The sequence below is a fragment of the Pteropus medius genome, unplaced genomic scaffold (genome assembly GCF_902729225.1).
Source record: "Pteropus medius unplaced genomic scaffold, Ma_sr-lr_union100, whole genome shotgun sequence".
Classification (NCBI taxonomy): Eukaryota; Metazoa; Chordata; class Mammalia; order Chiroptera; family Pteropodidae; genus Pteropus; species Pteropus medius.
In genome coordinates this window covers 4,295,680-4,321,582 of record NW_024343733.1, presented here as the reverse complement: position 1 = coordinate 4,321,582, position 25,903 = coordinate 4,295,680, and the positions used below count along the sequence as shown (strand labels likewise).

The following is a 25,903-nucleotide window of genomic DNA, read 5'->3' as shown; positions in this document are numbered from 1 at the left end:
ACTAAAATAAGAAAAAATAAGTACACAGATAAAACATATCTCATACTCATTACCCTCAAACAGACCCTTTACTGCCATATTTGTCTGAAAAAAAAGTGAGTTCAGAAAGGACTAAATGGTGTCCTTTCTGTTGGTTGGAATTGTTTTTCCCTGCAGTTGAACTTCAGGAAGGCACAAGCATGCAGAAGTCAAATATACACATATATCTCAAACTATTCTTTTCTACTTTTTATCATGAAATAAGTCTATTAAAAATTCATTTATCATAATGACGAAGTAGATTATTTTCTTTAGACTGTTAGGTGCCTATTTGATGGTGAGATCCTTTTTTTGGTCTTGAAAAATTGTCCACTCTTATTCCTCATACTTTAGAGAGGATCATCCTTTAGAAAAGAGAAATGAATATGAAACCGAGTGTTAGTTTAAGCTGGAAGGGTTTCAAAGTTCGGCCAGTGTTTAATGGTGTACTTTGATAATACTATCCAGTTACAGAACAGCACTCTCTGATAGTAAGGACTCAAGCTAATAAGCAGGGACACCTTCTAAAAAGAGCAGAGTAACAAACTGTTCTTTGTACAAAATACACTTTGACCCATAAACTGAAAATAGTAGAGAGAATTAATAGCAGCATGAAAATTTCCAGTAAAACTTGTTTGAGGTTTAGGTCGAGGAGAAGTGGCTTATAGTAGATAGGAGTGACTAAATTACTTAGTTTAAAAAAAAAAAAAAACTAAAATTATAATTTTACAGTTAAAATTTTTTTTCTAAAATAGGAAAGATAAGAAGGAAGTGACCAGAGAATCTGACAGGAAAATAAAGAAGGGTGATAAATTGAAGGGAAGCCCTGGGAAATCAGAAAAGATTTAATAGGTAGAAATGAGATATCAAAATGTACATTTACAATCTTTAGTTTGTTGGTTATTCACTTGAGAATGGGTTAAAAAAAAAAATGACTGAGAAAAGTAGCCATCCAAAAATCATAGAAATGTTTTCTTCCCTTTGGGAGAGCAAGAAAATATATTGTAATTTGTTAACATCCCTTTTGCAGGGAGGAGGAGGGGGACAGATGATTTAAAAGGGGAAAGTTCTTTCTCTCTCTTGATTCATATTAAGAATAGGAAATAAATCTTCAAACTATTTTAAAAGGATATTTAAGACTCCTATGACTGTTGGGAAATGATCCTTACCAAACAAGCAGTATGATATAGTGCAGTGGTTCTCAGTCAAAGGGATTATGCCCCCCAGGGGACACTTGGCAATATCTGGAGACATTTTTGATTGTTTGACTTGGGAGGTGCTACTGGCATCTAGTGGGATAGGTCAGGGATGCTGCTAAACTTCCCACAATGCACAGGATAGCCTCTCCAAACAGAGAATTATCCTGCTGATTTTGATAGTGCCAAGGGTGAGAAACCCTGGCATAGCGGGAAAAGCATGGCTCTGGAATCAGACAGAAATGTCTGAATCCCAACTCTACTCCTTATCAGCTATGTGACCTTGAGCATATATATAATGATATATCAAAAATATGTGAATGTATTTTGGCCGAATGAATAAATTAATTCCCTCAAGTCTCAATTTCTTCATCTATAAAATGGGAATGGTAACACTCACTTCATGAATGAATAAAATGAATAAGTGAATGAGATGGTTTTTAGGATTAGAAATTAAGTATAGAAAGAGCACCCAGCACAGTGCCTGATACAAGTGAGCATTCAGGAAATAGTAGGTAAAGTAATGCTGACAATGGTAAATTAAAATGAAGCCAGAGGGTTCTTTAACATCGCCAGAAAGTTTGCCTTCCGTGAACCTGGTTACCTGAGTTCTGTTCCCCAACCCAATTCAGGTTACACGGCAGATCCATGAGCATGAGCAGGAGAACGAGTTGCGGGAACAGATGTCAGGTTATAAGCGGATGCGGCGCCAGCACCAGAAGCAGCTGATCGCCCTGGAGAACAAGCTGAAGGCTGAGATGGACGAGCACCGCCTCAAGCTACAGAAGGAGGTGGAGACGCATGCCAACAACTCGTCCATCGAGCTGGAGAAGCTGGCCAAGAAGCAAGTGGCTATCATAGAAAAGGAGGTCAGTATGTGCACACATGCCTCGGTGCCACAGCCAAGCCAAGCTTGCTCCCATCAGTGGCATCACGTTAGCAGGAGGGGTGTGATTTTGGGGGATGAAGGAATAGTGCTGCTTGGGTAGAGGGGGTGGTGTGGAGCTACTTAAAATCGTCATTAAAAGGTAAAATAGTAACTAAAGGTATATATTGCATTCTAGTCTATTCAAATATATTCCAAGCCATCAGTCCTTTGATGGGGGGTCTGGGTAAAATAAAAAGAAATAAAATGCTTCTATCCTACAAAAACTTCCACAATTCAGGTCTGTTACTGTGCCTACCACACCCAGTCCTCTTCAAAGGAAACCTGCTCTGCACACAGTCCCTTTTAGCTGTGGTAATCCCTGTTTACAGCTGATTGGACAGCGGATGGCACCTGACCAATGGCAGCAAGTAATTAATCCAGCTATCGCTTGGATCTTCTAGGGTACATCTCTCTTCCCCATCCAGATTCTAAACTGATTTTAAAAACAGACAAGAGGGTCAGACAGATAGTCAAAATATCACCTTTATTACTGATAAGTGTTAGATGGGAGAAGTTATTTATGTCTGAAGGAAAATGGGCCTAATAATAGTGAATAAAATTAAGCAGACCTGCCTACCCAGGTACTAGCAGTGCTAAACTTGTCACCTTCCCTGCCACCACCACCCCCCTCCCACCCTTAAGGCTTACATAGTGTGGAAAAGCAGGGGTAAACATGTGCTCCCTGGGGATAGAGTGACTGGGGACAGGGTGCCAGGGGTGTTTCAGTAATTAAGCATGTGAGCGCACTCTCTCTCCCTCTCCCTCTCTCTCTCTCCTGCTCCCCCTTTATCCCCCTCCCCCTCTCTCCCTCCTTGCCTGGAGAATATGAGTAGCTGAATTCTGTGTAAAGAACAACTCATCCAAGATTGTATTTGTTTTTTTTTATCAGGCAAAGGTAGCCGCAGCAGATGAGAAGAAGTTCCAGCAGCAGATCTTGGCCCAGCAGAAGAAAGATTTGACAACTTTCTTAGAAAGTCAAAAGAAGCAGTATAAGATTTGTAAGGAAAAAATAAAAGAGGTAAGAGTACCAATAATTATAGTCACCAAGTTACCATTAGAATTATTGGAACTTAAAATTGATTCATCTTATATTGTGATCAATTTGTAGTCCATAAGCCATTGATTATCAAACTCAACTTTAGAATCACCTGAAATGTTTATTAAAACAGATTGCTAACCCACCCTTATATTTTCTTGATTCAATGGGTCTGGGGTGGAGTTTGAAATATGCATTCCTAACAAGTTCCCAGACAATGCTGGTGGTTTAGTCTAGGTACCATACTTCAGGAATCATTTGGTCTAACTTTAAACCATTCTGGCCTACTTCTACTTTATTCTCCACACTTCAGCCAGAGTGATCTTTTCAAACTATAAATCTAGTCATATCACCTCATGATTTTAACATTTATTGGCTTCACATGGCTCTTAAGATAGATCAAAATACTAGAAGTCCCTACAGTCTCACCTCACACCAGTATTTTCCCCCTACCTGCTTACCCCACCCCTAACTCTTTGCTGCCCCTGCCACGATGGTCACCTTTTGGTTCCTCAAATATATCAAGCTCTGCCCTTCTCCAGGGTCTTTGCTCATATTGTTTCTTCCACCAGGATGCTCTCCCCAATCCTCACCCCAAATCCCTCCTTGACCGCAGTTCTGCTGTTAATTCCCACTCCTCCTCCTTATAAGATTTAGGATGGTTTATTACCACCTTAACTTAAATGTCACTTTCCCTACTAGCTAGTAAGCGATTTAAGCAGAGACCATGACATTTTTTTGTGTGCCCATGACTATATCCCTATGTCTGGTATGTGTGCATATTTGATAAATGAACGATCGATTCTTGAATGTTTGTTGAAAACCACTAGTGGCTCCAGAGTCCTCCCGAGTTTGATATGAACACGCAAATTTCTTCAGTTCTCCTTTCACTTGTACTTACAGGTGAATTGCCTACTGTTCCATAGGCTTTCCTTCTCTTTAGATCTAAGATTTCTTACTTGTAGACTACTAGCATATTAAGATTTAATAGAATTTAATGAGACATTGCTCTAGTATATGAAATCATTCACTTGAGCTCATATGCTAAGTTAATAATATGAAACTTAGCAAGGTTCCTCTCCAGTTCTTTTTTCAGTTAGGAAGTGAAAGCAAGTGGTTTGAGGTGGGCCTCGGGATCTTTTGCCCTGCCCAGATGAGCCACTGGTAATTGTTGGGCCTGAGAAATTTGTATTTAATCCACATTGCCTAAATGGGAAGACTCTCTAACACCATGTAAGGCTGAGAGAACCAGGCTGTAGAGAGAAATCGCCCAGCTAAAAAGGTTCACATTCTCTCTGTTTTCTCTTAGTTTTTGCTTAAGCCTAATTATTATGTCATCATGGAAAGATGTTTTTGGATCACAGAGATAACCTCGATTTTTCAATAAGAAATTTTGAAATTTTCTCAGCTGCAAATATATTCTTATTCCTAACTCCATGTGTTTACTTTTGCTCTGGAGGCCATTCTTTATGACTGCAGCCACCATTCTGAGCTTTTGTAATACGACGGCATTGGAGATTGCATGAACTCCACCTTTAGAAAATTCTCCCGCAGAACAGCATTCAAGAGTCCCCACTCAGCCTTTAGGCATAAGGCTATTTTTGGTTCACCGTACTCAGATTTATGAGTCCAGGTGACTATAGGCCTACACTTATAAGTCTTTCAACACGCTCATGAAGGAAAACAAGCCTAAACGCAATTTGAGATATCCTCAAATAAGCCTTTCTGTGCAAAGCTAATATTACTCCATATAAAGTAAAGCTTAGGTCAAACTGTTTAAAGTGACATGTATATTTAGATACTGATATACTTGAAGGTATTGTCCTTGGGATGATAAAACAATCTCCATTATCCCCACTTTTGATAGATAACAGAGGTGTGGGAAATAAAGAATGAGGGATGGTCCAGAAAAAATTTATTCTTGATTTTAGAGTGAATTTTTATGATCATATTTGAATTTGGGCGTGCAGTGCAGTGGTACATACCAAGCTGAGTAGCGAAGGCCTCAAGAAACGAGTCAGCCAGCCTTTCTGTTGAAATCCTCGCTCACATCATGCTGGAAACAGCTCTTGCTCTTGTTGATTCTAATATTTCCCCTAAAACAGGAAAGTTAAAATTTGATTTACAAGGACTTCTTGACTAAGTACAAAAATAATCTAAACAATGTGTGATGTCCGCATCACAAAACATTAAATAGCATAGGCGTTAGCAGTTAAAAGAGATTTGAACTGAGTAGTTAACCAAATATTATAGGTCAAACTTGTCCATAGGAACAATATGAACAAAGAGTACACTGTACTTTCTCTAAAAGGGGTCATCTTACTTTCCCTACAAATGAACATCTTCTTAACTGTTCTGATTCACTGCTTTCTTTCCTTTACCCATATGGGATGGAATAACTATGAATTTTGTGCTTTTGAAATATAAGTTTTTGTTTACCCTCTGGTCCCAAATGAATAATGTTTTTTTCCTGAAATTCAAATGAGTGACATTTGCAGTGTTACCTCCTGTCTTTGAAATCTATCTGCCTCTGTTGGTCTTTTCATCACCCTCTTTGTCCAAGCTACCATCTTCTCTCACCTGGACCATTGCACTAGCCTCCTGGCTGTCTCCATGGACACACTCTTGCCTTCTTCATTCTGTTCTCCACATGGGAGCCAGAGTCATCTCTTTGAAATGCATCTCATTATGACACCCTCCCCAGCACACACATATAATATCTACTTCTTCTATGCCAAAGGTCAGTGTCCTGTTCTCTGAGGCCTCTACCAGTCCCGTCTATCTGTCCAGCCTCATTTCATGTGACACTGCACAACACTCTGGCCTTTCAGTCCTTGACTATAACGTGTTTCAGTTAACCCAACCTACAGATTTTGCACATGCTGTTCCCTCTACCCAGAGTATTCTTCCCTCTCCTTTTTGACTGGTTCACACCTACAATTTTTCAAATTTCAGCTTAGTTATTACTAAGGTTTAATATTTTCTATTAAACTTCCTTGTAGAACCAAGTACTCACCTTCATTGCAGTTATCACAGTAATTTTTCAGTTCATTTCTATGGTTCTTTGATTAATTTTTTTATTGTAGACTGTAAAGCCTCATGAGGGTAAAAATCATGTTCTTTTGTTCACTATTATATCCTTATATCTTACACAGTGCCTGTCACATAAGAACTCGGTAAATGTGTATCAGTTGAATAAGTGAACAAGTAATTTCTGAGAGTGAGAAGCCGGAGTGAGAGGCCACACGGAAACAAGTCTCCCTCTCACTTAATATTCAATTAATCGATATTAAAAAAATGTTGAGGAGATGTGCAACACCAAGTCTTTTTGTCCTTGCATTCTCTTTTGCCTTCCAAATAATTTAATTTAACATTGCAATAAACTATTATAGTTCCTTTGGCTAATGAGACCGGCATGTGTTTTTTTTTTCCCCCTTTTGTGTGTATGTGTTTGAAGGAGATGAATGAGGACCATAGCACACCCAAGAAAGAAAAGCAAGAGCGGATATCCAAGCATAAAGAGAACTTGCAGCACACACAGGCCGAAGAGGAAGCCCACCTTCTCACTCAGCAGAGACTGTACTATGACAAAAACTGTCGTTTCTTCAAGCGGAAAATAATGATCAAGCGGCACGAGGTGGAGCAGCAGAACATTCGGGAGGTATTTATGATGTTCCCAGCTATTGTCATTAACTTTGCGAGGATCATGACCACGTCTGTTTTGTCCATTCCTGTATCCTTAGCCTTTATAGGCTTTAGCACAGTGCCTAATGCAAAGTAGGTGTACAAAAAGTCAGGGAATGGATTTACGACTGATCAGAGAATACCCATTTATAGAACAAGAAATCAACTTTTTCCAAATAAATGTAGTAGAATTTTATTGAACACCTAGTATCAGCTATCATGCAGTGGAGGATCCCAAGAGGTAGAGTAGAGAATTTTTGCTTTCAGCTGCTTGTCAAAGACTTGTGTTTTTGAGATTCCACATGAAACATTTAGCATTGTGGTGTTCTATAATTAAGTTCATTCATTCAGTCTTCTAGCACTTACAGAGAGCCTCCTTTGTGATACAGGCTCTGTGCTACAGACACCAGGGCTTCCGAGAAACCATATCTCCTTTGGAGATTAGATTTGAGAAACATTTCTGAAGTGAACTGAAAATAATTTGGACCAAATGGTATGAGAATTTCAGAAGAGGGAGGAGTCAGAAATGGCTTTCCCAAATTTTGGGGAACTGGAGAATATGATGTTATTCACTGAGGTGAGAAACAGAGAATGTGAATCAGGTGCAGATACAAGGGTCATAGGAAATCATTGTGACCTGGAACAATCAGAGAGAGAGAAACCCTCACGAATGAGCTAGCACATTGGTAAAAATACCAAAGTTTGATTAAAAAAAACAAAACAAGACAGTGTTTACCTGCACAAGAGAAACAAGCACTTCAGGTACACTTAACTGGGAATGTGAATTGATATAACTTTTTCGAGAGCAGTATTCCAATAGCAAGAAAAAAGGGTGGAGCAAACTCAAATTTATTGACCACATGTAATTATGGGCCAGGTTCAGGGTCTTTATCTGAAGTTATCTGTGTTATCTCATCTCATTGGAAGAAGAAGAAACTACTGAACATTTTTGAGCCAGGCAATGAGTATTATGGCTAAAATTTTATTTTAGAGAGGTCAGCCCAGTTTGGTGACAACACAGATTGATTAGACCGTGCAATCAATCTTGGTGGGGATGATATTGCCCCTAGGCGGGTGAAAATGGGTTCTTGTGAGAGATGAGGTCCTAGATATTGCAACAACACATAGCCCTCTAAGGGCCACTGTACATTAACTGTACATCATGGTGTTAACATTTCAGGAGTAGAGATGGTCGGGGATGAGGAGTCTAAAAAGGCCCCTGATGGGGATAATAATGGAAAAAACAAAAAAGTTGAGAAACACTGTGTTAGCAAAGAGATCAATGGTAGATGGTGGTGGTAGTTGTCGAAGAGAGATGGATTTGAAATGTATTTTGAACTATAAACAGGACCTGGCATACAATAGAATATAAGAGAAAAGATGAAAGTAGAATCAAAGTTATTTCTAGGGTTTAATGCTTGGAGAAATGCAAATTTGCGTGGAAACAGAGCTTAGAGAGATGTGTTGGTAAGAAATTGATTAATTCAGTACCAGACATGTTGAGTTTGTTAGAAGTTAAAAGAGTCTAAATGAAAAAGTCCAGTAGCCAGTTGAAAATAACATATTTGGGATTCTTTTCATCTGGCAATTATTATTATTCTAATAGCACATATTGGGAAGGTGTCTGAGGCTAAGGGGCAGTTAGTGCCCATAAAAGCTGTAGTAGACAATTATTCCCCTCAAATGATAGAAACTATATTTGTGACTTCATTAGTATCAGGTTCTAACCATTTGAGCAAAGAATAGCACTACGAGTCTAGATTTTCTTTTGTTTAGTCTTATTCCAGAACTTCGTGAAAATGTTCAAAGTGTTTTTTTTATAACATTAATCGGACACCAAAGAAGCAAATATAGAAAAATACAGAGTAGTGAAAGTTCTTGATATTTCCATCCCACCCAGTCTCTACCCTGAGACTGTCACCATTAATTTGGCATGTAATTTCCAGATTTTTTTATGTACATATGGATACATCCATATAGTTTAATATATATTATAGATAACTTTAACTTTACAAAAATAAGATTACATTAGTATCAGCAGGTTTATTTGATTTGCAAGCAACAAAACCAAACTCTGGCTGACTTAGCCAGAAAGGAATTTATTGGAAGGATATGGGGAAGGTGACAAAGCTGAAGAATCACACTGGAAAAGATGAAGAAGCAAGTTAGAAAAGCAACTTCCTTGATCTAGAGAGCAAGAGCTAATGGACATTGCTCAAGCACCACCATTTGAACGTATCGCCTCCAACCACGTTTAATTTTTGTTTGGTTGCTGCTTAAGATTCAAATTCCTAGGAGAGAGAGAACTTGATTGAGTAATGTGCTCACTCCCTTAATCTCTAATTCCAGATAGGGTGGAGTAGTTCCTCCCACCCCCAAGCAAAAAGAGGAGCTGCTTAACAGAGGAAGGGGAAATGGATACTGAACCTACAAAAAAAGAAAAAAAAGAAAAAACAGACTCCCACTACACAGTTTTGTAACTTTTTTTTTCATTTACTATCTAGAACATTTGACTCTGCCTCATTCTTTTTAAATATTAATAGTATTGGTGGTGGTGGGCATGGCTATATTATTTAGTACTTCTTAGTGGATATTTTGTTGAAGTTTTACAATATTACTAACAATACTACAGGAAACATCTTTGTACATAGATCTTTTTAGGCAAATGCAAGCATTTTGTAGGATATATTTTCATAAGTGAAATTTCTGGGTCAGAATGGATACATCTAAATTTTTAACAGATATTGCCAAATTGCCCTCTAAAAGGGTTTATATGCTCCCACCAACAAAGAGTACCCTCTTTTCTTGTATCTTTGCCAAAACTGAGTATTAGCAATCCTTTTAATTACTGAAAACATTTTAAAAGATCAACCTAGACTAAGTCGAACCTCTTCCGTTCTCATCACTGCACACAGATGCTCACTATTTTCTAGGCAGTTATGAAAGTAAGAACTGAAACTAAGAAAGCATTAAATGTCTTAGGCTAACAACATCTCCAGTTAAAAGTTTGAATTCTAGTTCTTACTCAACCTCAGTGGGCATGAGTACAAAAATTTTGACTTGAGTGAGATCAGCTGCTTTCACAGAAGTCAACTGTACTTCTTTTGAAACTTAATTAGAATGGTTGGGTCACAGTTGGGAAGGGTTTATTAGGGGGACACACCCTGGATCCACGTCTGACACAGGAGGCAGATTCACATAAAGTCTGATGAAGTGCTTAGGGGCCACGGTGTTTGAAAAGTACCTACATTTCAATACTGAGCTCATACTCAGCTTAGCAAGACGCTCACAGTCTGTGATGTGAACTGTGGAAAGGGAGCTATGTGTTTCCTCACACTCCTTTCAGGGCGTGTATGCATTGAGTGCACTGGTGGGCAGAATCACCTGAACCATCACACTTGTTTTTGTATTTTTGCTCAGCTTATTTTGTTGAATTTGTAAGCTAAAAGTACACATGATGTGGCTCTATTGTATGTTATGTCATTTGGACAGATGGAACAACCACTGCATTGTCTAGATAGAGCAGAGGAATTCTTCACAATCTGTATCACAGACTGCAAAAGCATAAAACAAGGAAATAGAAGCCCTCACTGGGACATCTTTTAATGGAAAATGTTGAATACCTAAAAACTTGTGTTTTAGCCTCAGTTCTGCTTTGCAAAAGTTGTGTGAACTTATATTAGTCTCTCAGTTCTCAAATTCCTTACTATCATATTTAAAAGGGGGTGAATCCTTAAAATCTTATCACCTCAGAGGGTTGCAATTATAAGTAAAATATACAAAATCATTTTTAAAACTTGAAAGCACATTACACATTATTACATAGGCGTAGCACTGGGCTCATAAGATGAATAATGTTTTTTGCCACGGTTTAAAATATTATAGACAGTTTACTAACTTACATCTCAGCAATTCAGATGTATGAATTAAAGGTGAAGGGAACAACCTACAATTATAATAGAAAGGTCATTTCAGTATCATGTTTCTCTCACTTTTCTAACGGTTTATAAAAACTAGTTTTAAGATATTCATTTCTGAATACGGAAAAATAATAATGACACATATATTCTGAAGCGTGTTCTTATGGTCTTTCATTTCATCTTCACAAGAATGGTGGAAAAGTTTTCTGCACTTTACACCTGTGGAAACTAAAACGTAGATTAAGAGACTTGCCCAAAAGCATACATAAAGAGTCAATGGAAGAGCTGAAACTGACTCGCACCCTGACTATTTTTCTATTGATTCTCAAACTTTGGTATATATCAGAATTTACTGGGTGGTTTATTATAAAGACCAATCGCTTGTAACCCAGGTGTTCTGTGAACATTCCAAAGCATTTTATTAAACATAAAGCGAAGCATTTGATTTCTTCCAAAACTGTTTATTTTGTATTTTCTGTTTCTTTCCCCATGAGATTCGGGGCTCTGGGCAACTCAGACTCAGTTTGGACTTCTCAGTTTAGGAAAATGTGGAATGTATAAATGCCCAATATTAGGAATCCTGATACTCAGACGTTCAAAATGATATAGTGACCTAGGACAGGACATTTACCCATTTCAAGGGCTTTTCTTGGCTTTCTCTCGGTCACTAGACTAGAATAGCTTTAGACTCTGGGAAGGGCTCACTGTCCTTTAGTGCCACCTAGGGGCCAGTTAGTGATTTTTAAAAGAAGACATTTGATGGTCCAGGTAAAGAGGAAAAATAAAAAAGGGGGGGGAAAAATGCAGGAAGACATGTGGGGGAGATGCTCTGAGATCTTATCTTTCATACCTTAAAACAAATGTAAATTGCACTTCTGATATTTCTCCAGTAGAAAATAAACTCCATAAGGAGGATGTACTTATTCACTACTCTATCCCTACTGCCGACAACGATGCCTGATACATACAGAGCGCTCAACAAAGATTTGTTGACTGAATGAATGATTAGCGACTTAGCTCCAGTAATAGATGCCGTGCTATTTAAAGGACTTCTCTTCAAATAGATAGAAGGCCCAAGTTTGCGAGATATTCTCAACCACACCAGTATACAAATGTTATTGAAAATTCTATGAAGATAAAATTTTCTTCAATCGTGGAGGTCCCGTTGTTGAGGCATCCCATTGTTCTAATTTAAAGTCCAGCTTAAAAGCTTTCCCCTTTCCTTGGCCTTTTGCACTAGTGGTAATACAACCCTTTTCAGAAATCTTACAGCATAAAATCTTTACCTCTTTTATAGCACTATCACTTCCAACCTTGCCTTCCCTTTTAAAAATGTATACATAAAACTTTTTTCCCTGTATTAATTAAGATTCTTTACACATTACTGAAATTTATTTGAGCCAAAAGCAAGAAATTTACTACAAAAATATAAGACTGTTTCATAAAACCCAATAGCAATAATATGGCTGGACCTACAGGCAGCTTAGAACCAGCCTGGAACTTGGGCGTCAGTATATTCCCTTCGCTAGCGATCCTCAACCTTTTTGGCACTGGGGACCAGTGCTCCTATGAGAATCTAATGCTAGTGCTGGGTAGCGGCTATGTTGTTCCTGCTAAACAGGCCACAGACCAGTACCGGTCCACAGTTCAGAGGTTGGGAACCCCTACCCTATGCTTCTTTCTTCTCGCTTTTTCATTCTTCTTGCTCCAAAACCCAGCTTTCCCTAATCCTCAGCACTCATAACAGCAGATAGCTACCACATATGTAGTTTTTACATGCCCCTCAATTCCAGCCGCACGTAAAGATTAACTGTCTCTGAATTCCAATTCCAAATTTCCCAGAGGGAAAATAGATTGATTCAGCCAGCTGTGAGCTGAGCATATACTTCAATACATGTCTGTTCCCTATTACAGTATTAGCAAGCTGAGGGCAGAGTCATAGGTTAGTAAATATTTTTATGTACCCAGAACACATGGTTCAAATCTTTGATATAGTGCCATTCAGGAAATATTCTTGAACTGATGAATGAAAAAATTTTACCCAAATTCTCCCTCCCTGCCTTTTTTTCTAGTTTTCATTCTTTTCCCCTCTTCAATAAAAAAAGAAAGACATGAGTAGAACTGGAAAAAAACAGGACGATTAGAACTAGAAATGATCAAACAGTCTGTTATGGAAAAGATGAAAGGGAAGAGATCTCTTCTGCTTTTTCCCAGCATGCTGTGAACTCTGAGATTTTAAAAACTAGGCAATTGGCCTACTTCTGATACATGCAGAAAACAGGGTATTTTCCCATAAGAACATTGCAGACATTGTCAGTTTAATTCAATGATTCTCAGCTCTGACTGTGAATTAGAATCACCTGTAGAACTTAAAAATATTGATGTCACCGTCCCACCGCAGACAATTTCAGAATTTCAGCTTGTGGGATTAAGGCTTCTTATGTTATAAAAGCTTCTTCGCATGATTTTAGTGGACGGCCAGGGTTAAGAACCAGTGGTTTGCTTAACTGAAGAAACATTTATTTAGACCTGTGTGTAACACATAACCTAATTAAGGATCATAGCAGCTCTGTGAGGTAAGAAAGGCTCAAGTAAAATTAATCCCATTTTACAGCTAGTGTGTCTGTGATGGCTGTGAAGTTGCCCATCTTGTAAATGGTGGACCCACATACAGAACCTAAATCTCCAGGGATTGTTAATCTCATCTCATTAGGTCATGCTGCCAAACATTAATGGGTTTAATTAAGAGGTAGTCGTGCCATTCATTGCCATCCCTCACTCAGTTGTGCAGTCCTTCCAGTTCATCCCCATTCACCTCTCTCCATTTATCTTTTGTTCTGAAATGCAGGAACTAAATAAAAAGAGGACACAGAAGGAGATGGAGCACGCCATGCTTATCAGGCACGACGAGTCCACCCGAGAGCTAGAATACAGGCAGCTGCACACATTACAGAAGCTACGCATGGATCTGATCCGTCTACAGCACCAGACTGAACTGGAAAACCAGCTGGAGTACAATAAGAGGCGAGAAAGGGAACTGCACAGAAAGCATGTCATGGAACTTCGGCAACAGCCAAAAAACTTAAAGGTAAGGGGAAGAAAGTGAAGTATTTCCCTGTTTGCGCTCCAGGATGGAGTTGGACTGGATCAATGGTTCCTACACCTGGGTGATTGTCAGTGTCGCCTGGGCAACTTACAAATTCCTGGGCCTCATACCTCTGAATCAGAATCTCCAGATGTGAAGCACAAGAATCTGTATAAAACAAATTCCCGAGGAGATGCTGCTGGGCAACGTGGTTTGCAAACCGTTATACTTTTTCTTTGTTAACTATTAGGTGATTTCTCTGACCCCTTCATGATCTGCCCTTTTTAAAATTATAGCATATGGACTAATAGCAGTCCATGGTTCTAAAACTAGGAAATGAGACCGTTACCTGGCAGGTATAGGGAGGATAAATTTCATCCTCATGCCAACTCACATTATTGTTAGTAGCAGTCACTACCTTAAGTGCTGCTGTATTCAGAAAGACTTTAAAGCCACATCCAAGCTTTTAAGGAAGAATATGATTTATTGGTGACATCTGACATCTGTCATGGGCATGGGAGTCAGGAGTGAATCTATTTGTGCCGGGCACTTATTACCCCTGCCCTTTGGCCCTTACTGCCTCAGGTAATTTTAACTGAGTGCTAATTAACAAGCTATTTGGACTAAGCCATTGCTATATGTCAAGGAAGACTTTGTCACTGTTGATACAGATATGAGGCCAACCTCGAACACTCTGGCCATGCTCCTCTCTAGCCAAATCCTAACCTGTCTACTCAGTGATCCCTGTAATCACAGCTCCTCCAGGTGTTGTTCATGAAGCACACATGTGACTATGAGGCAACCTGATGGAACACCTGTTGGTCTTAAAAATACCCCCCCTTTCTCCTTGCCAAAATGTCCGTTTGATATTGCTACATGCAAGTATAACCTCTTAATGGGGGAAAATGAAATCACTTTTCCTTTTTATTTATGCTGAAATTTAGTGGAATTGTCAAGGAAACACAGCAGTGAGAGCTGCCTTGTATGTTGCCATCACTTGGAAACCGGGGATGGGGTAGGGAATCATGACCAAAAAAAAAAAAAAAAAAAAATGGGCAAAACAATTAATAATAGAAAACATTGAGAATTTTGACTAGGAAACATTAAAATAATGAACAAACTTTAACAAACTAAGCTTCATAGTATTTCCCAACCCGCTTAGAGTTGTGATCCCTTGTAAAAATTCAGTTTTTAATCCATTCATAAATTCAAAATCACTTCTATTTATTTAATATATAACCAAAAGTATTGGTAGAGTTGACTCTTGTCTGTGTCGTGTCTTATTTTCATTATGATAGACTCGTAATGTGGGTGACTGCACCTATAATATAGTGATAGAATGGAAGACTTTCTGTATTTACTGATGTGTCTTTATTTTCCTTTTGTCACCTTTTCCACACAGGCCATGGAAATGCAAATTAAAAAACAGTTTCAGGACACTTGCAAAGTACAGACCAAACAGTATAAAGCACTCAAGAATCACCAGTTGGAAGTTACTCCAAAGAATGAGCACAAAACAATCTTAAAGACACTGAAAGATGAGCAGACGAGAAAACTTGCCATTTTGGCAGAGCAGTATGAACAGAGTATAAATGAAATGATGGCCTCTCAAGCGGTAAGTGGTTAGGTTCGGTGCCACGCCTTCAAGAGCTTTGGGAATCAAGAAAACTCAAGATCCAGCCTTTTGTTCCCAAGATGGTTCTTGCACAAATTTAGGATATTGGTGTTTTTCTGCCCAAAGAACTGAGGAAATGACGACGCTGAATAAAGCCACGCCAATGCGGATACTTGCTGGAGTGTGTATTATAAGATGGAACTCAAGGAATAACATGCTAAATCAGACCTGTGGCACATAGGGATTTTGAGGGCAAAGTGTGGTAGATATGCATAGAATATCATATTTTTATTCGTCAACGATTGCTCAAATAATGTGAAGCATCGATGAATAAGACACACAGACACATTCATTCAATGAACTTTTACTAAGCATCTGTGTTCAGCACCCTGCTGGGCTCAGAGATAGTGATGAGCTAGAAAGACAACAATTGGTCCCTGTCCTCACACTTTTGTCAGCCAAGTGAGGAGGTCAGATAACTTAAGCAATAAAAATAAGCATAAGAAGTGCTTTGAAGTGGGAGGTGCTGGGGGCTGTGTGAGGATGAGTAGGAACAACTTATCAGGTCTAGGGAAAGCTTCCCAGAAAGAGCCAAGAGCTTGAAGGAATTTATTTAAGTAAACGGTTTCCATAGAAAGAGATCTATGTAGGCCAAGGTCCAAAAGGTGGAAAGTGTGCATTTGGGGGACTGAAAGAACTTTGGTGTGATTCCCCAAGTTCAAGAAGGAAGATTGTGGGAGCCCAACATGGAGAGGTCATAAAGGTTTCAGTGAGCCAGGGATGGGAGCTTGCCCAGTATTTCAGTGAAGGTTTCACAAAATGAATCTTAAAGAATAATAATAATTCACCAAATAGGCAAAGAAGAATAACTATTCCTGGCAAAGGATACTGTGTATGCAAAGACTGAGCCCCCTGAAAGAGGATGATGCATTTGAAAAACAATGAGTAGTCGATATAGCAGGAGTATAAACGGAAACAGGTGGATAGTCGGGGGTCAGATCCTCAAAAGCCAGGAGTTTGGGCATTATTGTATAAACAATGGAGAGCTGCTGAAGCCTATTTTAAGAAAAGGTGACAGGATCAGATTTGTGTTATAGAAAGATACTGGCAGTAATGTCACAAACATAAATAAAGAGACCTGTCAGGAAGCTATTGTAATAGTCCAAGGGAAAAAAAATGAATAAAGGCCTGAACTAAGAGAAAACGTGCTGGTAGAGATGGTGAAGAGGGAGAAGGATGTAAGAAATATTTAGGAGGTAGAATAGCTTGAACTTAGCGATCAATTTGAGAGGTAGGTTTGATAGCAGTGGAATGAATGGGTTATCATTTTAACGAGATAGAAAATCAGAAGGAGGGATGAGTTTGGATACCTGAAAGATAATTGGCTGAGTTGTGGACATGTTATCTGGGCTATTTGGGTATCCAAATGGAGAGGTACAAATATGGAAATCTGTAGTTCAAGAGGGTGTCAAGATTAAAGACAAAAAGATTGGCATCATTGTTATATGGCGGCAGTCGTTACTGTTAGGAATACCTAAGATCTTCTAGGAACAGGAAATAGAATTAGGGAGGGGACTAAGGACAGAGTCGTGGACACCAATGTGTGAAGGCTGAGTAGAAGTAGACCAAAGAAGATGAATAATCAGCAATATGGGAGGGGAACCAGAGGGAGCACATCACTGAAGCCAGAACAGATGTTTCTAGGGGATGATTTTGCATGTTGCAGAGAGACCGATTGGACGTAGCAGTGGATTTGTCCATTGACTGTCACAAACAATCAGTAGAGTGGTGGAAATGGAAGGCATTAGAGTGCATTGAAAAAGTTGTTATTAAGTGAGATAGAAACCATAAATGAGATTGCTTTTCCAAGATCCTTATCAGAGAAGGAAAGGAGAAAAAGAACTATAGCTAGTGGTAGAGACAGTTAAAGGGGGACTTCTGTTAATTGGGAAAGGCTTAAACGTGTCCTTAGGCTGAGGATAGGAGCCAGTATATTCATTCATTCATTCATTCATTCATTCATCCAATAAGTATTTATTTAGTGTCTATACTGTGCCCCAGGCATCCTGGGATACTGTGGTGAATAAGACAGTCATCAGTCATATCTTCATGGAATTTATAGAAGAGTGGGGGACGTTGAAAAAAATCTCAGTAAAATGGCAGAGCAAATGCAGTGTGTTAACAGAGTATAAACCAGGAGAGCTAGGCTGGTAAGGAGAGTCAGGAAAGGCCTCTAAGACATACTGATTTTTTAAAGCTGAGCACATTCTAGGCAAAAGGTACTGCATTTGTAAAAATAGGAAAGACAGTGGCACTTTTAATGAACTCTCAAGTCCATTATGTTTGGGATATGGAGAACTAAGAGGAGATATTAAAATGAGAATAAAACTGGAGGGTAAAAAATGGGCTAGGTCATGTAGAGGCTTGTAAACTTTCTTTAAAATCTTGATCTTTATCCTAAAAGCAATGGGAAGCTATTGAAGAGTATTAGGCGGGGGACTGACATCAGATTTGCATTTCTGAACGATCATTGTGATGACATGTGGAGAATGACCTGAGAGATGGCAAGAACCAGGTATAAGAAGATCAATTATTAAGTTGCTGCTTTTACCTGGACATGAGGGCATGGTGTCTAGACTAGAGAGGGGGCAGTTGAGATAAAGCAAAAGTGACTAAATTGGGGAGATAGGCAGGAGGTGGAATTGAAAGCCTTTAGTAAGAGATCGAACGTGGAGACTGAGGTATTAAGAATAGCTTCCCAGTCTCTCGTTTGAGCAAAATGTTAGACGATGGAGCCATTTACCTTCATGGTGAAGAAGGAAGATGAGTTAATATTAGTCATATTGAGCTTAAGGGCCTAGGAAACTTCCAGGTAAAGATGTCTCTAGTAGACTAGATGAGCTAGCCTGGACCTCAGAAGAGAAATCTGATTTAGAGGTAGAAATGTGGGGGTTATTTGCATACAGATTGTAATCAAAGCCTTTGGAAAAGCCTTTAGAAGAGAGATTAGAGGAAGAAGATGGCCTATGATAAAGCCCTAGGAACACCCACATTTAATGGCCCAGTAAGGTCAGGAGTAGCTGGAAAAGGAGAGGAAGGAGGAAAAAACCAAGAGGGTGTGTGATATCTCAAAAGATAAGAGAAGGATTTCAGGAAGGAGTGGGCAATCCATAATATCAAATGCTGCTTGGGAGCTCAGGTAAGATGAAGACTCCTTCAAGGTGGTCATCAGTGACCTTAATGTGAGCAAATAAGTAGAGGGATAGGATCATAATGAGCACAAGATGGGGAGGGAGAGCTGACAGGGACATAAAGGTTGATAGAATTTTTGTCTTGTTCATCTTTGTATTCTCAGCATCTGCATCAATACCTGGCACACAAGTGCTCGATGTATGTTTGTTATGTAAGTGGGAGAGACGTGTTCAGAAATATAGGTTCATGATTGCCCTTGAATAAAAGGAGAGAAATACCCTTTCCTCTGAGGCAGAGAAGAGATAAAATATGTATGATAATTACAGCTATCCTTCACTGACTGCATGCCATGTGCCAGGCACTGCTTTAAGTGTCTCATAAGTGTTATCTCATTTCATTTTTATGAAACCCCTTTGAAGTAGTTACCGTTTTAAGCCAAATTGACCTATGAGGAAATTAAGGTTTATTGAAGTAAAGCTACTTGCTTAGGGCAGGATTTGGCAAACTTTTTCTGTAGAGGGAAGACAGTAAATATTTTAGGCCTCACACACAGAGACCACAGGATCTCTGTCACAACTGCTCAGCTCTGCTATTGTAGTACAAAAGCAGACATAAATAGTACATAAATGAATGAACATGTCCGTGTTCCAATAAAACTTTATTTACAAGAATAAGCAGCAAACCAGATTTGGCCCTTGGGCCATAGCGTGCCCACTCCTGACTTAGGGAGTCACATGGCTAATTAGTGGTGGAGCTAGGATTTGAACCTATTTGCAGGGGAGCCTGTAAGCCTGTATGCTTGGCCACCACTACATTATGCTGCTTCTGTCATATCCTTTTCTTCCGTGTGATCCACTTGAGAAAACATACATGATATTTACCTATACTTTTATAAATGGAATGTTTGGGTGATGAATACCAAATACTGGTATGTCCTCTGATTTCTAGACTGGCACTTTGTTATAGAGTCAGAGCTGGTACAGAATAACATAGTTACTGACATTTGTAATAGAATGCCAGAAATAAGAGGAGATGGAGGCGTTTCAGTGGTCTGAACTGCCCAAAGGTTGAGCCCCTCACCCACTTGGCCAGGACTTATATAGCAATCAACGCAACAGGTAGAAAAGGACAGCGTGTCATTTCCTTTATTGGTAAGGAAGCTCCCATATCCAGAGAGAGTCGGTAACAGTCTCATTGGGAGCCAGTAAACTCTTTGGCATTTATCTGTAAGGCTATTTCTGCTGCAGATTGACTGTTCATTGTGTCTAGTATTTCTTCTCCCTTTATAGCTCATTGGGGAAATGGGAAGAGAGATGTCTTCTTTAGTGGGGTTCAATGAAAGCTGGTTAAGATTAATTATTGGAAAGTACCTTGGTAATGTGATTACATTATTTTGTGTTCGTTTGATATAGTTTATGTCTCTAAAAGTACTAATGAAGATACTATGCAAATAACCTTCTAAAACTATTCTAACAACATTTCAAAAAGTCATTTCTCAATCATGCTATCGAGATATACTGTTAATTGTCACTAATTGTACAGATAGAGAAGGAAGCATAAGGCAGAGGATAAGCATCTTGGCAAAGTGGGCTATGTGGAAACATGCAGATGAACTCAGGGTAGACAGAACTGTCTCATTCAAGGGTTCTAATCTTACTGTTCCCAGCCAAACTGATGGCCTGCTAAATCTAGACGAAACCAAGCGTGGGACAGGAGGGCCATCATCCCTTAAACATCCTCCTGCTCGAGGCCAGCTACATTCACTTTTAAGACTGGCATTTCTGCTACCTGAGTTGGCCTAATTCAGGTGCTGCAAGAAGCAAGGGAAACTGTATCAGTGTGGCTTATAATCTGGACTTCACTGCTTCAGATCAGAATATGCCCCTTAAGATGATCAAGGCTACCTACTGTGGGGAACAGGTCTGAGCCACTTGAGTTTTAGATTAGCTGGCCAACAGGATAACTTAGCCAACAAGAGGGACCAACATTACTTGATGAGTGTGTAACAGTACTATGGTGTATTCCTCAAGTGTTATGGAGACTGGACTAATTTTTTTTTAAAGTAAGGATATCTAAATGTATGATGGTTTGCAGGTTAAAGCTATCTAAATATGGAAATAGTCAAAACCAAAATAATGTTAACAGCTACTATTTTTCGAACACTTGGTATACATCAAGAACTAAGCCTAGGATTTTATATGAATTCTTTCCTTTCACTCTCACGCCAATCTTAGACAGTAGGAACTTATTACTTTCCTGAAGTAAAAATAAATAAATGAGACTTGGAGAGGTTAAGTAACTTGCCAAGGTGACACATCTACGTGAATGGCAGAGCTTGAATTCAAGCTCAGAAGTCTGCCTCCAAAGCCCACAGGTTTGATCACTGGAGTGTGTAGCATTCTTGCCAGTGTGGTTTTCTTAAAAATGTTTTTGTTTTCTTAAGAAGGGATGTTTTAAGAAAAGAATGTGTTTTTAGAAGTTTGTAGCCCATTGGGCAGAGTGTACTATTTTTGATTGCTAACTCTGGATGTACCCAAGGCATCTGTTTTTCTGAGGGAACCTGTTTCAACCCAAACAACAAAACCTCTTCCAGTACTCACCAAGCACTGTGAGCTAGGAGTGAATTACAGTGTGTTTCTTCTGTACCCACAGTTACGGCTAGATGAGGCTCAAGAAGCAGAATGCCAGGCCTTGAGGCTACAGCTCCAGCAGGAAATGGAGCTGCTCAACGCCTACCAGAGCAAAATCAAGATGCAAACAGAGGCACAACATGAACGTGAGCTCCAGAAGCTAGAGCAGAGGGTGTCTCTGCGTAGAGCACATCTTGAGCAGAAGGTATGACAGTGTTCCTCTGGGTCCTGTACAGCTGGGTGGAGGGTGGGGCACAGCCTAGGGAACTGCCATTTATCGAGCCCTGCCTATGTGCTGGGGGATTAAAGTGGGCACCATTCGCTTAGTGCCCACTTAGGCATAATCTCCATTCTACAGGCAGGATGCTAAGACTCCACATGGTTAAGTTACTTGCATAAATCTGATCCCACAGTCTAAGCTCTTTCTATTACTCTGCTAGGAAACCCTCCACCTTCATAGCCAGAGAAACACATGGGTTACTGGGTAGTTGATATGACATATGAAAGGTACTATGAGCTGATAGCATGGCTGCTAAATGGCACAAGGAAGCCAAATGCAGATTCGGCTTTTATTTTCAGCGATTTCAAAGTGAAAAGAAATCACCAGCAGGGCTCTTTAAAAAAATTAAAATGAAGAGAGGCTGATATTGCCACGCATAATAAATGTTATCCGCATTGAAATATTCATTGCTTTAGATGTTGCTGAGGAATATGAAGTAGAAAAGATTTCATAAAGCATCTCAAAGCTGTTAAGCATTTATTTGCTTAACCAGTTATTTGTGCTTTCTTCTGGTAGTTCCCTGAGACCAACGTAAAAGACTAGTTTCCCAGCTCCTGTTCTTGAACTAAATTGCTAATGACCCAGGGGGCATTTGGTTCTCAACGGGATAGCAGCACAATCTAATTGTGCTTGAGTGTCTTTTAGCTTCTCTTGAGTCATCTCCTGCTGAGAAAGGACACTGACCCAGATCAGCCCCGCTGCTTGGCTTGCTAGGATGGTAGGGCTAACCCTAGGTGGGCCCCAAACATTTTTATTTTGTGAGCAAGTTTTATATATAATGAATTAGATACCAGGCATTTATCACAGGCCTCTCCCAACCTGCCCCAGTCTGGTTTACTCCCAGTTGCTATGTGGGGTTGCGTGTCATGTGTGTGCATCTGTGTACATGTGTGCATACGCGTGCCTGTTGGGAGATCCTTTCCATTAAGAACTGCTCATTGTGCTTATTTCAGATTGAAGAAGAGCTGGCTGCCCTTCAGAAGGAACGCAGCGAGAGAATAAAGTATCTATTGGAAAGGCAAGAGCGAGAGATTGAAACTTTTGACATGGAGAGCCTCAGAATGGGATTTGGGAATTTGGTTACATTAGATTTTCCTAAGGAGGACTATAGATGAGATTAAATTTTTTTGCCATTTACAAAAAAAAAAGAAAAAAGAAAAAAATTCAGACCCTGCAAAACCACATTCCCCATTTTAACGGGCGTTGCTCTCACTCTCTCTCTCTCTCTTACTCTTACTGACATCGTGTCGGACTAGTGCCTGTTTATTCTTACTCCATCAGGGGCCCCCTTCCTCCCCCCGTGTCAGCTTTCAGTGCTGGCCAAAACCTGGCCATCTCTTCTATTCATAGTACACGTCACAGTATTGATGTGATTCAAAATGTTTCGGTGAAAACTTCGGAGACAGTTTTAAGAAAACCAATAAACCAACAACAAAAAAGTGGATGTATATTGCTTTAAGCAATCACTCATTACCACCAATCTGTGAAAGTAAAGCAAAAAAATAATAATAAATGCCAAGGGGGAGAGAGACACAATATCCGCAGCCTTACACCTTAACTAGCTGCTGCATTATTTTATTTTATTTTATTTTTTTGGTATTTATTCATCAGGAATAAAAAAAAAAAACAAAGTTTTATTAAAGATTGAAAATTTGATACATTTTACAGAAACTAATTGTGATGTACATATCAGTGGTGACATATTATTACTTTTTTGGGGCTGGGGGGTGGGTGGGGTGAAGAGATCTTGTGATTTTTAAGAACCTGCTGGCAAGAGTTTAACTTGTCTTCAGCATATTCTGATTGTATCATAATCATTTTCTGCTGTTGCAGAGGATGTGAATACACTTAAGGAGCTCACAGAATCCCAGTAGCACAAATTGGGCTTTGGCAAATCGTGTATTTTGTGTATAGAAGGAATTTAAGGAGAGGTATTACTTATTTTCATATTGTATTTTAACTGTTTCTCTGATCAAATTTTTTTACTTCCTCCTCCTATTCCTCCCCACCTCCCTCCTTTTCCAATTCAGTATTTGGAATTCAACACTGTCTCTCAATCAGATCATCTTGATCTTTTTCTTTATTTCCCTTCCCCTCCCTAAGTCCAATATCTTGGTCATAAATATTGCATTATTCACACTTTCAAACTGTGTATTTTCTTACAATAAAAAATGATGAAAAAAAAAAGGCTTTACTTCTTTTGCATGCACTTTAAAAACAAAAACAAAAAAACATTTTTCAGGTTCCAAGGAAGAGCATGATAACTGTCAGAGCTTTTAATTATATTTGTAAATAAAAGTGTTCATCACATCGCCTTGCTGTGTTATTGTAGCAGGAAGTTTCCCTTCTAGGTTTACCAGTTCATAATGCAGACGGAGAGCCACCCTCCAGAAACCGTTCTCTGTAGCGCCTGCTGCTCCAAGAAGAGCCATTCACGATTTTCAGGTAAAGCTGTGCCTTCCAAGTGCTTATACAAGACCGAACATAGTGTTGCATTGTTTGAAGTCAACTGCATCTTTTTTCCCTTAATAGAAAAAGCCATATGCATACACACGCACACACGCGCATACCCCAATGTGCCAGTCATACGTAGGAGTACGTATTGCTAAGGAGAGAATAGAAAATTTAGGCACCCTTAAAGTAAGGTAGTGTATGAAGAAGTCATATAGCCAAATATTTGAAATGATCTGTACTAATAGTAGATTCCTCTCACCTCATTCTTCTTTAGAATAATTTAAGTGCATAACAATGAGGTAGTATAATATATGCCTTTCAGGATATGGCTTCGGGGTCAAGACAATCTCAGTAATATCTCATATTCTTAAGGTTTTAAGTCCTGGACGTCGAAAATTGATCTTTAGCATGATAACCTGAAGATCACTCTTGTATCCTACAGGATATTAAGTCATCACAGACAAATGTGACCCGTCACGTTCACTGTGATAGACTAAAGCAGAAAGGTACTCAGTTATAAAATAATTATCACCGGGTTCCATAAGCAGCCTAGTACATTGAGATTTCTACATTAGGTACAGCAGAAAATATTGGAAGGGGCTGGAAAGAAGACTCAATTACCCATGAAAAATAGATAACCTATATTTCACACTTATGTCCCCATGTGATAGGACACTATACTAAGCATTTCACAGATGAAGAAATAAGCTCAGGCCAGGATAAGCAGTGGTGGTGGAGACTGAATCGACACCTGTCTGATTTCTGAACACACACTCGTAAGCACAGGTCATACTGTCGCCCAGAACATTAAATCTTCAGTAAGGCAGAAAAACTTCACGTGGTCTATTTTGTCCATTTCTCTCTGCAGTTAAAAATGTATAGCAAAGCTTGTGAAAAGGCCTTAAGTCAGAGGTTATAGGTGCCGATCTCTCGAGTTTGTCAGTGATGTGAGTTACCTGAGGTAGTAGACTTACCAGAAGGAATGTGGGTCCCTGCTCCTACCACCTGAGACAGACGGAGTCTCCCAACCCCTAGTACGAGGAGGCAGGGAGAATAGACGAGGACCAGAATGGCGCCAAGAGAACAGGTATGAAAGGCGCTGGGGCGGCAGCAGAGGGCCGGCGTCCTGTATTCCAGCATACACTAAATAATGTATCTCAAACATTATTGTCCTAATGGAGCTTACATTAGGGGTGGGAAGAAAACTGTTAACACAATAATTGTAATAAATAAATAATCTTACATGGTAATAAATGCTATGGGTAAAGGAGAAAGGGAAGGGGTACCAGAAGTGCCAGGATCAGCATATACTTGCTCATCCAGTCAAGTATTTATTGAGCACCTACTGTGTGCCTGGAGGTGTGTCGGGAAAGATGGATGGGGTCACTACCCTTCTGGAGCTCATGGTTTCCATCTCTACTGAAATAAGAAAACCAACAGTAGACCGGGTTTATCCACAGTGGACGGAGACAAGCCATTGCAATGCAACTACTGGGTGCTACCAGGAATGTGAAGGAACTGTAACCAATAGAGTCGCAGAGGGTGTCAGAGAATGCTTACCAGTGATGTCTGAGTTTATTTCTTTAATTTACCACCATCTGTAATTATTTGGTTATATATCTATTGAAAAAAGAGTCTTCCTGGGCAACTGGAAACATGCTCATGTAAGAACTCCATATACCCCTTTGATTTTAATTCAGTAATGTATTTTGCCATAGATACAAGATATAAAAAATACATTTTATTGTTCTAGTTTAGTTGAGCAATGTAAATCTTGCCTGCTGATTACAATTAAAAGCTAGACAAAATGCAAAAGCAATCTTATGAGGGCACTGAAAAATTGAAAGCAAGGGTGGATTGTGGAA

At 39.4% G+C, this 25,903-nt stretch overlaps 1 protein-coding gene and 1 long non-coding RNA gene across 7 annotated transcripts in view; one reads left to right on the top strand and one right to left on the bottom strand.

Moving 5' to 3' along the window:
- The window catches only part of TAOK3 (TAO kinase 3), a 142,550-nt gene extending 119,302 nt beyond the window's left edge, over positions 1-23,248 (top strand). For 3 of the 6 annotated variants that reach the window (XM_039868265.1, XM_039868264.1, XM_039868268.1), the window contains 7 exons: positions 1,847-2,083; positions 3,032-3,160; positions 6,636-6,839; positions 13,631-13,870; positions 15,270-15,482; positions 21,327-21,509; positions 22,538-23,245. In XM_039868265.1, coding sequence (XP_039724199.1) covers positions 1,847-2,083; positions 3,032-3,160; positions 6,636-6,839; positions 13,631-13,870; positions 15,270-15,482; positions 21,327-21,509; positions 22,538-22,699 — 1,368 coding nt within the window. In that variant the 3' untranslated portion in view covers positions 22,700-23,245. Of the gene's footprint in view, positions 1-1,846; positions 2,084-3,031; positions 3,161-6,635; positions 6,840-13,630; positions 13,871-15,269; positions 15,483-21,326; positions 21,510-22,537 lie in introns of all 6 variants that reach the window. The other 3 variants (XM_039868263.1, XM_039868267.1, XM_039868269.1) reach the window with 2 other exon arrangements.
- On the bottom strand, positions 160-5,501 carry LOC120606769 (uncharacterized). Its single transcript, XR_005653984.1, has 2 exons — positions 5,164-5,501; positions 160-383 (listed from the first exon to the last, which is right to left on the bottom strand). It is a non-coding gene; the product is annotated as an uncharacterized LOC120606769 (long non-coding RNA).
- Positions 23,249-25,903: the final 2,655 nt, after the last annotated feature.